This window comes from Toxotes jaculatrix, chromosome 22 (assembly GCF_017976425.1).
Source record: "Toxotes jaculatrix isolate fToxJac2 chromosome 22, fToxJac2.pri, whole genome shotgun sequence".
Taxonomy (NCBI): Eukaryota; Metazoa; Chordata; class Actinopteri; family Toxotidae; genus Toxotes; species Toxotes jaculatrix.
This window is the reverse complement of record NC_054415.1, coordinates 10,089,051-10,105,342: the sequence shown is the minus strand read 5'-3', so window position 1 is coordinate 10,105,342 and position 16,292 is coordinate 10,089,051. Positions and strand designations below refer to the sequence as shown.

The 16,292-nt window shown below is 41.8% G+C and overlaps 1 protein-coding gene across 1 annotated transcript; it reads left to right on the top strand.

Annotated features, from left to right (window-relative positions):
* Positions 1-238: 238 nt before the first annotated feature.
* Positions 239-6,595, top strand: ifrd1 (interferon-related developmental regulator 1). Its single transcript, XM_041030503.1, has 12 exons — positions 239-459; positions 2,153-2,257; positions 2,495-2,576; positions 3,115-3,239; positions 3,518-3,675; positions 3,785-3,835; positions 4,158-4,336; positions 4,492-4,600; positions 4,882-5,016; positions 5,110-5,238; positions 5,659-5,754; positions 5,891-6,595. Exons 1-12 carry the CDS (start codon positions 429-431, stop codon positions 5,975-5,977), a joined length of 1,287 nt encoding a protein of 428 aa, XP_040886437.1. The 5' UTR covers positions 239-428; the 3' UTR covers positions 5,978-6,595.
* The last annotated feature ends 9,697 nt before the right edge of the window (positions 6,596-16,292 follow it).

Below are 16,292 nucleotides of genomic sequence, written 5' to 3'. Positions count from 1 at the left end.
ATGTTAACTTTGAGACATATGTGAGATAAATGGTTCGGTATCAATGAAATATTAAGTTATCATGACCAATGGCACATAAACATTGGATTAAAATAACCAATGAGGCAGAGCGCCCGCGTCCTCGCCGCTGCATCACGCGCGAACACACGCGACGCTTGTTCCTTTTCCCGGATTGGCCGGCGATGCCGGGAAACCTCCTCGTGACATGTCTGCCGGTATAAATACTCAGAGCCTCTCTGTGCTTACGCAGCCCTGGTTTTTTTGAGGGAAAATGTATCGTCTCGGCCAACAGTCTATCTCCAAGATCGCTTTCAATTCCTTTTTATCCACTGTGCCACGGGAATATTTTCATTTTACGAGACAATACAATAAAAGCTGGTCGTGTATTGGCTGATTTTTGATTAACGTTTACATTTATCTGCACGAAAATGCCAAGGACCAAGAAGAAGAATAACAGAGGTAAGTGTGCGAGTGGCCGCATTTCTTTGGCCTTGCTTATTCGTATTCTCCATGGTGATGGTAGTTGTAGTTCCTCTCGCGTTGTCAGTCCATTGACTAGAGTTGAATCTGTTTACAGTAAGGACTACAAACGTTGGAGGGTGGCCTACGTCAAAACACAAAGCTATCTAGCCATGGTCACACAAAGCATCGGTGTTTCTGACAAAACGTGCCATCCAACCACAATATTGTTTTGTTTTATATTTGTTGACACAGTCGTTTAATGATCACAAACTAATTTGGACTTTACACGAGCATTTAATAACAGTCGGACATTATAAGCTAACGTCTGCTAGCTTAAAGCCAACTCCGCACTAGCAAGACAGAGCGTTAGTTGGTCGGTGAAGTTAACTTAATTAACACTTATATGACAGCGTTTACCATGATTATTACATTATTACAATACATAACATTTTTTTTTGTTTTTACAAAACAGAAACCCAACGTTAGCTCGAACTTTGCAGTGTGAGGTCGTCTTGTCTATAGATTGACCTCAATATAAACTTTAGCCGAATTTGTGGCTACTGGTATGTATTCCGATAAACGCTGGCTGACTTTAAAGTAGTATGTGAGGGGTATTGTCGTTTTGTTAAGCAGTTATTATTGTTTCGAGACAGAAGGCGGACATTTTGGACTTGTGGGAGCGGGGTGGAAAAGAGGCGGCGCCCGGTTCTCAGAAATCAGTTGTGGAGGGGGAAGAGTCCACGTCAACACATACACGTAGATATAGCATCTATTAGGTGGATAAAATGGCAATTTTAAATCAGCTGGTGGCTCCTGTAGTATTTATCATTTGTTGAAATATTCGAGTACGCCTATTCTTGCTTGTGACTACGCTTATACCGTTCAGACAGATAATCTTACAAACATGTCTTCCAGAGTTGAATTCAGGTCAAAGCAGAGACGCCTGTTGAGCCACAGTTTGGCTACAATGCACAGCCACTGAGTATTCAGTTTCCTACACATTATGTTTTTTGTTCTTCACTTTATTGAATGTATCTCATGACTAACAAAATCAAACATTTTAAGAATTGGAAAAAGGGATTGACTCAAGATTTTCACACCTTCTTAGCTGTGAATTTTCACAACTCTCCCACACTCACTTTGTTTTCAGGAAGACCTTTCAAACAATACACACAACATGGCAACCATACAAATATTGTGTGTTGTGAAGTGCCTGTTGACTGCAGGTTTTCCATTCCAGCTAACGCTATTCTAGATGTTTTCAAACAAATGGCAAACTTGCTTCCTCCTTTCTCTCCATGACACGTGGGCACTAATTTTTTTTGTTTCGGGGTTGTACCAAAACTGCACTTGTCCATTCTGAACAGCAAATGCTGTAAGCGTTTATGTCATGTCACGTCAGTTAGCTTATCTCGACCTGTGTCCCTTCAGCCTGAACATAATGTTGTGTTTGCAGAGCCGTCAGAAGTATGGCTTGCCCCTGACCTTGACGACTTGGTGCATTTTCCATATGAGATAATGAAAGTACAGAAGGATAAGGCATGCGAAGGACATAAAACTGATTAGATAACAGCTGTATTTGCTACAGTACCTGTGTGGATCTTGGCTTATATAAGAGATTCACACATCCCTGCTGCACTGTACTAATACATTTGATTTGATTAGACTTTTTTTTCCCTTTCTTTTTCAGGGGGGCAGCATGGAAATGTGCAGCCTTTCAGTGATGAGGACGCCTCCATTGAGACCCTCAGTCATTGCAGCAGCTTCAGTGACACCACCAGTGTAGCAGATGAAGGTAGGTTTGTGTGTGTGTACGCCTCGGGATGGATTTGTCCATGAAGGCTGGAGGACCCCACTGTAACAAGTGTAATTTATCTGTTTTATGTTGAGTAACTTGTATTGTAGATCGTTACATGTGTGTAGCACTTGAGTCTAAGACAAATTTCCCCATGAGGACAAGGAAGTGTATCATATCTTTACTCTTGTGCACATGAGATGAGTGTCCATTTACCACATCTTGCTGTGTTTCCAGGTGGAGAGGCCAGTGAGGACACAGCCCAGGAGGATTTCCAGTATAAGTTGAAGGGGTTCATAGACAACACCGTGGATAAGAGGTAAAAACTTGTGCCTTGTGGTTTGTAATAGTCTAAACACGTTATCTGATTTTGGCATGCAGTCTTATTGCAAGTCTGTGCAGAGTTTCACGCTTCTGCAACGCTGTCTGATAGCAGAGATTGTAGAGGACTGTGAAAAACATTTCAGGTTTAGGTAATTTTAAGAACTCTTTTCGCCACTAAGAATGTAATTGCCAATATTTTTGATCTACGGTTATGCATTATAAATTATGTTACACAAAAAGATGTTTGGTATTGTCAGTAATACTGACAAATAGCTCTCAACAACATACATTTTAAGTAGGTGTAACTGATATAGTCCAAAGCCTTATTTCTGGGATGGGTAGCCTGAATTTCAACTGTGCAACTGTCAATCACAGGAGAAAGGTATCATTGAGGATTAAATTACCAATAAAATATTGGCTCACAACATGGCTGTTACAAAAAAAAAATTGCATATATTCTTTACTAGGGCTAATTTCGTCGTCTTCAGTCAGGTTGGATAAAGCAGTAAATGTTTGTGTATCTGTTTCCTCAGTGCTAAGACCAGACAGGGGGCACTGGATGGGCTTAAGACGGCGATGGCCACACGGATCCTGTATGAGTTCATCTCAGAGAGAAGGATGACCATCACAGACAGCATCGAACGCTGCCTCAAGAAAGGTACTTGAACTGTTTGGTATTGCTCTCCAGTGCCACAGCACAATCAGAGTGTCGGCAGATGGGTGTTGTAGTAGTCTGACAATATCAGTGGTTCTTAATGACGGTCTGAAAAGTGGTGAAGGGGTTTAATACATAAGCTACATAATGTTTGTAGTTTTGCATGCAAGTCCTGTGGTGTTTTATTTGATCATTTCTGAATGACAGGTCTAGTGGAATATCTCTATTTATATCTTTAAATCTACTTGCGGCAAATGAATGCCTTCCCCTCTCGCTGTCAGGCAAAGGTGAGGAGCAGCGAGCAGCAGCTTCTTTAGCCTGCCTGCTGTGCATTCAGCTGGGATCGGGCATCGAGAGCGAGGAGGTGCTGAAAACCCTGAAACCCATCTTCAAAAACATCCTGGCAGATGGATCAGCCAACATACAAGCCCGACAGGCTGTGAGTACCTGGTTTACATTGTGATGATCTGTGCAGGTACCATAGAAGAATGCATGTTTGACAGGTGGAAAGAGCCAGCTGAATGAAAGTCTCTTTGCTTCTGTAATAGGTGGCGACAAGTCTGGGCCTCTGTACTTTAGTTGCAGAAGACGACATTCTGGTAAGTTCTTGATCACTTTTGGAGTCTTTTCTGTGGTTTGACACTTTTGGGCTTCAGGGCGAACAGCACTGAAGTCTCTTTTACAATCTGTTGTCAGTCATATATTTGTGCTCATTATTGGTTCTGACGTTTTTGCCTCATCCACTCACAACATTCATGATGTCAACAGCACTGGCAGCTCAGCTTAAAATGTGTCTCGAGAAATTAGTCATAAAGTCGTAAACACATTATTTGTGATGACTGGTGTTGTTCTCAAACACTTCCAGCCATTTTGCATTGCAAACTCCAGTGTTCATACGATCTTTGCTGCTTCCTGCCCTAGGACGTGCATGCCACTATGGAGTGCTTTGAGAACCTGTTCACCCGGTCCTGTGCGAGGGTGGATGGTACCTGTCCTTCGATCAGTCCCCAGACAAGCCAGCTCTACACCAACGCCCTGCTGTCTTGGGCACTGCTGCTCACCATCTGCACTGCCAGTCAGCTCAAAGACATCCTGCGCAAGTAAAAACCCTTTTCACAGTTGCTGTTAAGTTTTTTTTTTTTTTTTTTTTTTTTTTTTTTTTTTAATTGTGCTGCAGCCCAGTCTCAGATAAGCACTTTATGATGTCAGAATGAATATATACATCTTTTATACATGCATGTGTTTTGTTGTGCAGATACCTGCCCAAACTGCCAAAGTTGCTGGAGAGTGAGGATGTCAACATGAGAATTGCTGCAGGGGAGACCATTGCCCTGCTCTTTGAGCTGGCCAGAGACATGAACTCTGTAAGTTCACGTCTATTCTGTTTAATCTGCTGCTTGTCATTCCTGTAGTGCAGTGCAGTCAGCTGGACTAAAATTGGGACTTAATTACTGTTGTTGGATGCAAAAGCCAGTGTAATTTTAGTTTTTTTTTTTTTGTTAACTTAATTTGCATGTGTGCATGACAGTATGGCTGTATTTGATAAACAGTTTATTTTTATGTGTGTCTGGCGTGTGATTTCTAATTTTTCAAAGACGTTCCCGTTGGTCTTGAATGCAGAATTTCTGTCTTTGTGTCCCTTCAGGACTTTGAGTTTGATGACTGGGATGAACTGTGTGACAAACTGAACGCTTTGGCCACAGACTGCAACAAGCACAGAGCCAAGACGGACAAGAGGAAGCAGCGGTCTGTGTTCAGGGATGTGCTCAAGGCTGTTGAGGTGAGTGTCAGTTGACAGACTCTCTTTTAGCTTTAGTTTTTTTAAATTTATGTTTAAGGTGTTTAACTCCCTGCTTCCTCTGTGTTTTCCCAGGAGGGTGACTTCCAGTCTGAGACCATTCGCTTTGGGACAGAGCGCATGACCATTGACAGCTGGGTCAAAAAGAGGACATACGATGCCTTCAGAGAGTTCGTGGGCTCTGGGATGAACTACCACCTACAGGTACCTTTTTAATGACTTATCAAATACTGTTGTAATGTACAGCATGTGTCTCTGCCAGACTGTAGATATGTAACATGAGCTCTTTTGTCCTGCACTGACTCAGCACTAAAACATCAGGAAGACGCCTTATAGAGGAAGACAACACGTACAGCTTGATTTAGGATAATGCTGTGTATTGTAGAGGGAAAAACACATTAGAAATAGCAGGTTGGGAAGGTGTGATCTGGCCGGGAGCCAGAGCTCGTGGAAAACTACAACATTTCACAAGTAAAGTTGTGACAATGAAACATATTTCACACTACATAACACTGTAAACAGTATTTAAAAGTAGGTCGCTGTTCAGTTTGTGTTTTATACTTAGAGTGTAATATGCTGACTATCGATAGAATTGTTTTCTTAATGAGTTTTTATTTAAACCAGGCAAATGAATTCATCAGAGACGTGTTTGAACTGGGACCACCTATTCTGGTTGATTCAGCTACAATGAAGGCAATGAAAATATCTCGCTTTGAAAGGGTACGTATACTACAGTTTACCAGTATTTCACTTATTTATTTTAAAACCTTGCCATGTGGTGGCTTTGTTTATCCATACAGCATAAATACCTTTAGCTATTTATCTGTTCTAATGCTTCGCTCATCTCCTTTTCCAGCATCTCCACAACTCGGCTGCATTCAAGGCTCGGACCAAGGCCAGAAGCAAGTTCAGGGACAAGAGGGTGGATGTGGGAGAATTTTAATTTGAATTATTATATATTTTTCGACTCTAATAACCTATTTATCAGGCTTCTTTGCTTTTTAGATGAATTGTCACATCTTTTTGTTCACACGTTCCTCCCCTGAAATCTGCCTTTTGAGTGGCAGACACTCACCTTCTGTGAACTTGAAACATGTCTATATCAGACACTCTGCTCTGTGACGGACAGCATTCTCTTTTTATCGCTACATTTCAAATCTACAGGAGGTGAGTGTTGTGACGGTCAAACAGTAGGTTTTGGGTGGAGTATAACTTTAATATATCCACACACAGAGACAGTGGTGTTGTACATATAGTGTATATTTGTTTTCTCATATTGATATTGATTGTTTTTGTGGCCTTTTCTTTTGAACATTGTAATAAGTTAAATCGTTTTGCTAGCATTTGTCTTGCACAATGTAGTTGTGTTTAGTTCATAGTAAAGTCAAGACCCATGTTGTGACTGACCTAACCCTCTGATGGATTTGCATTAAGTTGCACTACCTGGTTAGCAGGTTATCTCTGTAGAACGTCGGTGAGTACTGTGTTGTGTTTTAGTATTGGGTATGTAATTTAAAGGCAAGGACGGTGAAATAAACGCTGAAATGCTGTAACAAATGGATCTCATGGTCTTTGTATGTTTATTTGTAGGTTTTGGGGGGAGGTGAATGTGAGTCTTGAAATCTCACTGTAAGGGGAGTTTTAAAAACTAGCAGACTCAGCATCTCCTTCCCCCCCTGGCAGATATATATAAGGTGCTTTTGAGCAAAGGGCCAGTGCAAATCTTATTTAATGCTACTTCAGTATATCAGAGGGAAGGATCTTTGCAGCCAAGGTAACTGTGGCATTATGGTGAGGGTGATTGAGCAGTCCACCCTGCCTACTGTGTACCTTCACATATAGACCTGCGATGGAACCTCCTGGGTTATAGATAGAAGTTTATCTGTGGTGACAGTGTTCAGGGAGTGCAACATACATCGTACACAGCATGTTTAATCCCCCAAGTCCCGCTCGAAGGCTCCCTCTTTTATAGAGCAGTAAAAAATAGCTCAACTGCAGCAGGCGTCACATGATAAAGGTAAACGTCACAAAGCTACAAATAGTCCAAACAATAATGTCGCCCCTTTAGCCTGGGGCTTATTATATTATAACATATAGGTTTAATATGTTATGCTGTAGGTGCTCAGTGGCTGACACTGATCAAACACAAATTAGCACTGTAACAACAAATCAGTGTCTGTTTCGTGGTCATCGCCACATTGTTGTGCGCCCTGCAAGCAGCTGGTCCACTGTCGAGCTGTCAAGCGCACGTCCCTTGAGCCAGAATTATCATCCACAGACTCAGATTCTGCTTTTGAATGATCTGATTCATCACTTGGCACAGAGATGAAATGCTCATCATCAGTCATGTGGACCTTCAGAGATCAGAGACAGTGCTTGCTGACACACCAGCACTGCCCCATCATGCTGATCATAGTACTGTGACAATGAGCTGGTTGACAAAGGAAAAGACACTTATGAGGATGTCTGTCTTTCAGTGGCCTGAGAGGGGTCGCAAAGCCTTCACTGTAAAAATATGTCTCAAAGTAAATACTCTGAAGATCTGATTATTCATAGACCAGCAAACACCTTGTAAACTTGAGTGTGGGAATTTCCCTTATTTCTTTTGAATAGCTCCAATAGGTGAGAGAGGTGATTGCACTTGTTTCACAGATTTCCTCTAAATTCTGATCAAGAGGAAAATCCTAAAGTGAACCTAAAATTACACCGGCAGTCACTGATTACATAAAGACTCCCTCACCTCTTGAATATGTTAGTCAAATCCTTTGGGAGGATGAATTTTAAGCATGCCAGAAGAGTAATTTTTAGGATTTAGGGATTTGGGATTTGAGAAAAAGACCTTTATATAAAATTCGCTTTAATACATTGACGGAGGGAAAAAAGGGACTTTCTCAACAATCTGAGCCAAGTGCTATAGATACTGACCCTGTGGACGTGATGGTAGAAAAACATCATAAAATTATTATTATTATTATTTCTGACTGTTAGTCTGACTGTTTTTGGAAGTGGTTAGGAAACACTGGTGGTATTGCCAGGTCAAGGCAGGTTTGAATTTCATAATACAACATCCAAAAACAAAAAAACGATCAAACAAATAAAACTCTTGTACTTCACCAATTTAGCATTGCTCCTACACCAACATACACCTACATTACCCACAACACGCACACAAAACACTTCATGGCTGAGCTTCGGGTTTGTTGTGCTGGTAGCTGGCTTCAAGCATCAGATAAGAGTCTTCATCTTTATCACTACCAACAGCTCCTCTCATATCCACAGAATGATTTAATCCTTTATTGGTAAAAGTAATATATATATATATATATATATATATATATATATAGATTGTAACAGCTTTAAAACCTGATTCATAGGTGTTTACTCAAAAATTTAACACCTGTTATTAAACACCATTTTAGATTCAGAGTTCGTTTTCTGGATGGGAACCAAATTCCTCCCAGCATGTGTGGCTTTCCTGTAAATAAACATTATCATTTGATTAAATCCCCTTTATCCTGGGTACAGTCAGGCAGGTAGAGAGGAATGCTAATGGGCCATTGTAATTATTCACATTTCATTGCAATCTGTTATGTACAAAGAAAAATCATCACTGTGCTATTAGGAGGCATAATAGAGGATCAAACGAGTGAGAGATGTGATAAGGTATTTTAAGTTTAATCAATAATTAGTTGCGTTCGTGAGTTGTTATGCGCTCGGTGCAATTTCGAAGCCCGAACACTCACAGACTCACTGGTCGAGCTGAGAGAAAAAGAGGAGGAAACCGCAGCATGTTTGAGGAGCCGTGGAACAAAACAGAATAGAATATGTCACTGTGGTGGGTAGGATTTAACCGGTGGGCGTGTGGAGAAGCAAAACAATGAGCTCGGAGGCAGTGTTTAAGGAGAGGAGAAAATGTTCTTGCAACCTCCTCTGCTGCTGATTTTTGCCATTCACCGTTTGATATGATTGTTCTGGAAATGAACATTCAGTTTCACCCAATTGACCTTTCGAGGCCATAGATTTTAACTGGGACGCCTTTTCTATCATTCAGGTTAATGCACTGTAACGTGGCACTGAGTTTGATTAGCTGCAACACACAGACACTGTCAACCAGCCACTGCCATGGCTGGTTAGGCATAGCTTGTTGAGTTAGGCTGCCATTCATCGTTCCACACACACACACAAAAAGGGGCAAAAAGGGCCTGAAGTCAAACCGTTGAGCATGTGTGGCACAGACAGAGACGGGCCTGTTTACACACACACACCCTCCAAATGCATGCTTTTCCATAGCTAACCAGGTTAATGTATTTATTCCACCCGGGTGCTTCTGGCGTCTCAGCAGCTGTTACCATCGCACCTACTATAGGTCAGCCTTTTTCTTTGCAAATGTCTGATGTTGACACCAATGTGCCACCCACATATACTTCCTGCTCCCCCCCTCCAAACATCTCCTTTTCATTTATTCCCCGGAGCAAGGCGTGTACAGTAGCTATCACATTGAAAAATGGAAAGAGAGATTAGTGGCACTTTGTCAACCAACTGAGTGTTGTGTGTTCTCTATCCCAACACGCCAAGGGGTTTGTTGTTGTGACTGATAAAATGGCTGCTGCCTCTGATGACTGCAATTATGCTGCGTACATATATCAAGAGGATGATTTATCCGGCTCCCTCTGTCACCTTCTCGGGTGTTGATGTGCCACATAGCGACTGAGGTACATGGAAAATTCCTCAGAATGATTTGTGCTTTAAATTCAGAGAGAAGAAACTTGTAGCTCGCTCTGTTTATGTGAACGATTTTTTTTTTTTTGTTATTGAACATGAAATGACTTAACTCTTCAAGAAAACGAAATCTCTTGCTTCCCTGCTTATCTGGTCGGTCTCTAGGGCGAACATCATCCTGTAGCAGATCAGCTGTGGAATAATTAGGTAGCTGTGGATGTGCAGATGGCACACACACACACACACACAGGCTCTGAAGGAAATCATTGCCACAGCAGGAACATGATAACCCTGGAGACAACTGCTGTATGTGCTTGTATTGATCACTTAGATGTGTTGATATCACATATTGAACTGCAACATCACCGTACAGACAGAGGAAGGATGGTTTCCCCTTATTATTTAAGATATTATGCACATCACAAAGGCACCGTGAGAATAGATCACTTGTTCGTTCATTACTTATTTACACGTCCGCACAAAAGTTAAGTGAGGATAGAGTAAACAGAAAGTGAGAAATGTTAATGTGTCTACTTATGAAGTGAGATGTGGAGAGAATTGGCCGACTCCCAGGAGAAAGATATTAACTGTTTTTCCAAGTGAAGCATATTGAGGCATAAATCACTGGTCCTACACTGTATGACTGGGCCTGTTTCTTAATACCAATATCCATACTGCAATCCATGTTTAATTCATGGAGATTCATGTTCTACAGAGTTGTCCTCGTGGCCTGAGGCCTGGTTTCTTTCACTTGAATATGTGGTGAGAGCCACATCTTGGCACATTCGGGAGAGAGAAAGACGGAGAAGAGGCACAAAACCACTTTGTAATTGGTAGATTTATTCTGAAAGTGTGTTCTGTCAGTGCTGGTTTGCTTGATGCTCAGGCAACTCTGGGGAAACAATTCCGGTTTGTAGTACCGATCAGAGAATGGGAAGGCTTTTGGTGCTTTCAGTGATCATTCCCATTTCACAGAGAGTTTCTCTTCAAAATGAGATAAATGTTATTGAAATATTGCGCTTTGTGTGTTTGAAGATCTAATTCTGGGATGCAGACAAAACAGCCTTCGAGGCTGCTCACGTTCGGATTATTAAAGCCACGTACTGTCAAACGTGACAAACAAAAACTGGTGCAGATCACTTGGTGAGACCAGAAATGATCTCACACCAGATCTAAGAAGGCTGTTAGCTTTCCTATCACTTTTCTGTATTTAGATTTCATGCTGCAGCCTGGGTCAAAGGCCAAAGGTCTGTAACACCAGTAAGATGGAAACTCCAGTCATAAGCATATAAGTATAACAATTATACTTCAGTTAGCATATCAACCATGCACAGACATTTAAACACATATGCTTACACTGCCACCCCTAAGATTTACCATAAGTGTTGCCACTTCTTTTTAAGTTAATATAAAGGTCAGCATTGTGACAGTCACTAAAGCTTCAGCATCACCACTTGACAAGATGAAACGACTACAAATTGTGTTTAGTCTGTTGTGAGTGATTGGTTGCATACAAAACAGATCTTATTACTACTTGAAAGCTATGCGTGATTCACTTGTACAGAGTAGGTGACAGTTGTTGCTGTCTAGTCTTTAGTTAAAAAGAGGTTAATGAAACGCTTTTTTCAGCTGCTGCAGTAAAACATGTTTTTAGCTTAAGTCAGTGAAGTTTATTTATATTGCACCTTTTCTAGAGCATGAGAGAGATTAAAACACAAGCTGTGAATCATCTCAGTGCTAAAGCTCTAATGCAATTATGCTCTGCGTTTGTTCTGCTTACATTGCGGTCGACATCATGTACATGATATCACGGGAATAATGGTGTCAAAGTGAGTGTAGTTTTAGGCTTCGCCAGATGGTGGCAGCTGTTCACCATTAAGCTGTCTGCTGTATCAACACTTGAGCTGACAGCAATCACCTCTGCACTTGCAACCGAGCAGAACTGATGACAGTCTGGATTTTGAGGTTTAAAAAAAGGAAATTATTATTATTTTTCCTTTATTCCATTTACGTCCACTTGATCATAATGTCGCTGAGAGTTCTTGCTCTTTTACAGTCACATTAAAAAAAATTGTGTTCACCCTTTGTGTGAGCTGAGTCATTCAGGCAACATTCCTGTTTACACTCTGCTTTGAATGGACGACCGTGGCTCCAGGGCACAGGTCACGAAAACGGTATCAATAAAACAACCAATGACTGAATCCCTCACAGCTCATTCATCTCTCAGCAAAACAAGCAGCAGTGAGCAGAGCTGACACCATATGGAATGTGGTTGTAGATTTGAAATAGAGTCAAGCAGTTACACGTTTGTCGTGCTGGGCACAGATGCATTGTAGCCCCCACACTGTGTGAGTCATAGCTACTGTACACTCACACAAAAGCACACTCACACACACATTTGTACGAGTGCACGTGCGCAGACAAACGCTGTCACACACTCTCCCTCTCTCTCTCTCCATGATGTGGGCCAGTGACAAGTGCAGACCCCCATCAGGGATGACAACTGTTCACTGGGTGATGCCACAGAGAGGAAGCAAGAGGACATAATTAAGGGGATAACACCTGTCTCAGTGTGCAGCGGCATCAGTCCCGCACATGCACACACATAGAGATGCAGCAAACACGCACACACACACACACACACACAAAAACACCTTTTTGACAGGACACATTTATAGTCATTAAGAATCCAGCCTATGATCTCTCCCTGTGATCACCTGAATCCCAAATATCCCAAACAGAGCTAATACAAACTTGAATTAGGCATCTGAGGTGAAGTCTGCAGGTGGGAGGTGGGAGGTTTTATCATCTCTTTTAAAGCACTGACTCACCGCCTGAATTGCAGGCAGAGATGGCAGGGTTCCCCTCTCCTGTCAGCTCAGACTCTCAGTTTCTTAGAACCGAGCCGCAGCCTGCAGAGCTTTAAAATGAGTCAGGAACTGGAGAACATTGCTGCCATTTTCACCCCGACCGCTCTCTTGCACAGCGCTAAACTTAGGCATTTTGGGGAAATACACTTTCTCACAGAGGAAAATAAAAAGCTACAGCCAGGAGATTCTTAGCTTAGCTTTAGAGGTGCTGTTAGCTGGAATTTATGTTAAGCTAAGCTAATCTAGTCCATCTCAGGGTCTAAGATTTTCTATAAAATTGCGGAGACATTTGTTGCATCTAATCCTCTCTCTCTCTCTCTCTCTCTCTCTCTCGCTTGCTTTGAATTTCTTGTCAGATGTTTAGACTTTAGATGTTTGTGTTATCAAAGGTACATTTATACCTAGATTTTATGTGTGTTTTCCATGCTGTAAACATGAATCTGCAGCTCAGGTTGAAGGTTGATTTCAGGTCAATACAGGGTCCAAAGTATGACTTGTGAAGCAGTGAAGATGATGTGAACCGTGCAAGCTGCCTCAGCTGTTTGTTTGATCCCTCAACAGCCGCTCTCTCAAGTTTGAAATGGATTGGAGTATTTCTATGCTGATTTTTTTTTTTTATCACTTTGTTATGGCCTGCAGGACTAGACTCACAGCTTATCTATCTACTTTGAACATAGCCACTGCTCTTACACTGCTTCTTTCAACTTATGAACTCAACCAAACAAATTTTCACCGTGGTATGGGTCGAACAAAACAGGAGTTAAATGACCCTGCAGTCAGAGAAACATTTGCCCTGGCTGGATCAAATAATCCATCTGACATTGATCTTGATTCACCCAGAAAACCAAAAGTTCCCATCAGCCATATGCTGGATTTATATTGGTTTCACTTTTGCCAGCTGTTGCCAGCCACAAGCCACACGAGCTGTTCTACAATCAATTTACGCTTGACCCAACTTGGACGGATTTTCCGCTCGATCCTATTTATGCAGGCGCACACCTGTTTGTGTATCAGGTCGGCATGTGTCTCGTTTTTATAGGAGATGGTAATAATGAATTCATGAGGTCGTCAATTAATCTGCCACTCATGGGATGAAAGTGGCTCAGTCTTAGTCTTCAATGTACACAGTAGATCAGGACAGACGTGGCAGTCTGTGTGATATGCCAGCTCCCACACAAGACCTGAATACAGAAGAGACGAGACAGATTTTATAGGAGACGTTAGGAGCCGCACACTCACTCTGGAGCAAGACTGCGCAAACACATACTTTTCACACACACACACACACACACACACAGATGCAAAGACAACCCTCCCCACCCCCCACCCTCATCCACACGCTCACACATCACAGTACTGTTTTGCTTTGCCGGGAGGTTGTTGCCAAGGCTCAGAATGAGCGAGTTGATTGGTCGCCTCTGCTCATCACCGTAGGAACTCACCAGTTGGATTGGCTGGTTCCATAAAGGAAGCTTTTCAAGATGTTTTCCCATCTCCTCCTGTACCAACTGCTGGATCTTTCATTTCTCTCATTATTGCTCCACACCACTCTTTCAATTTAATTAGCACAGCTTCACAGTCGTGTGTTTTTTTTCCTTTTATTGCTTTTATTGTAGCAAGAAAGGTAGTGTAAGGTGAATAAAGGGGGAAAAATCATTTTCCACATTATCATATGAAAGATCATTCTAGTCAGAAATGATCAGAGTGATATATTGATTCCTTCTAGTGTTTGCCTGTGTGAGGTGAAGAGCACATGCTTGTGTGGTGATATATGCTGGATGCCGTGGTAATATATGTGCAGCACAAGGACACAATGATGGAACAGAATAAAAATCTCCTGTAGACTCACGAGAATAAGCAGCACACTCAGACACTTTCCTTGTCTGTGGTTTATATCTGTTGATAAGCACCAATGACAAAATACGTCCTCGGCCTCAGGGTGAACATGCCTTGTGTGTCCGCACGCACGACTGTAAGCATATGTGTGTGTGTGTGTGTGCATGATTGTATGTTTGCGTGCCTCGTGCCTCTGGCTCTGTGCGGCTGTGCGTGTGTGAGAGCACCGCGATGTATGTGCTGAATTAAACAAGGTCACTCAGAGCAAGGCTGACTGCTCCGGCAGCCCCGCCACACACAGCCGTTCCCCCACCAAAGGAAGAACCGACTGCACCCATGTATAGAGATGGTCTAGTGGTTTACATTCCAGCCACCAGAAGAATATAAAGAGATTAAAGAACATATTTTTGAGAAATGACACACAAGTCACATTCTGATCTATGATTACTGCATGGTAACTGTGTATATAAATGTTCATTTAGCAGTGGTTTCCAGCCTTCCTATCTGGTCTGCTGCTCTTTCAAGGAAACATATACTAACTTGATTTCTTGCCAAGAGTTAGATAAGGGGACTGATGCAACTCATGTCCGTAAGATAAATATGAAGCTGCAGCCAGCAGATGTTTGGCTTATAAAGCCAAACATCAATAAATAGAAAAATTCCACCAACAGCGCCTCCAAACTCACTAGTCAACATGTTGTATCTCATCCATCCTTACAGGAAAAATGGAATAGTTTAAACCTAAATGACAAGATGTCTTTTCACCTGCAAATCACCAGACACGTGCTCACTGGTTTACCGCCCACTATTCCCACCCAAAGGAGCATCATTCTCCCCCTCTCTAACAGGCAACCTTATCTTCTTTCAACCTCATCTTATCACTTTCTCCAGTAAAAAAAAAAAAGCAAATAAAAAAAGAGCAGGGGAGCACAAGCTACGGAGAAGCCAATTATTGACAGTTAGCTGTACACCATATATCTGTCACTCCTTTTATTAGGCATTCAGGGTTCAAATGTATTCCATCATCATTTTTTACAAGGGCCGGTGAATGTGTTGATGTTATTTATAGGCAGCTGTTTTCCTTTCCATCAGCGCTGTCACCCCTCGAGTGTTTACTGCACCTCCTTGTTCACCTCTCCGGTGACAAGAAGCTGGGTTTAATAATAGGAAACATTCCACTTTTCACTCTAAGTACTTGCATTGTCAGTGTCTATAGATCTGCTTTTTCTGTATCAGTACCAGGTCGTGTAGACAGAGATTCAGTGAAAGTCTCTGCCATGAAGCAGGAAGACATTTTTATTTGTTGTACCAGAAAGTACGATTTTAACATGCTGGTTTAATTGACACAATGTGCCCTCAAATCTCACGCTTGGTTATAAATAAAATAGAACGTGAATAAAAAAAAACAAAACAAAAAAAAACAGAAGCAACCTGCCATCTGTCACAACTGTCACACAATCAACGAATTAACATCTGAGAGATAGAACATGCAGAGAAATACATGCTAATCACATACAACCTGACTGCGTTTCACACCTGATTTATTTAAGCCTCGTTTCCTCAGGTTTTGTGTGCAAGTGTGTGAGTTAATATTTGTCACTACGCAAGAACGTGTTGCCTGTGCAAAGAAACTTCCAAAGATACATCCTTGCTGTCTAACAGAAGACACACAGAGATGTTGAATGTGTTAGAGCTCTACCAATTACTCAATGACTTGTGTGTCATTTCTGCATGCAAGAATGTTAAAGCCCCTAAAAACATATTTTCTATGTTTCTTACTATGAGCAACAGGAGACTGGTGCTCTGACATTGCAAGGCAGTTGCACAATCCAG

Excerpts from the sequence above, each read along its gene's own strand:
- ifrd1 (XM_041030503.1), top strand. The coding sequence starts at position 429 with ATGCCAAGGACCAAGAAGAAGAATAACAGAG. Across the intron at positions 2,577-3,114 it reads GACAACACCGTGGATAAGAG|TGCTAAGACCAGACAGGGGG; the intron begins GTAAAAACTTGT and ends CTGTTTCCTCAG. Across the intron at positions 3,676-3,784 it reads ACATACAAGCCCGACAGGCT|GTGGCGACAAGTCTGGGCCT; the intron begins GTGAGTACCTGG and ends CTTCTGTAATAG.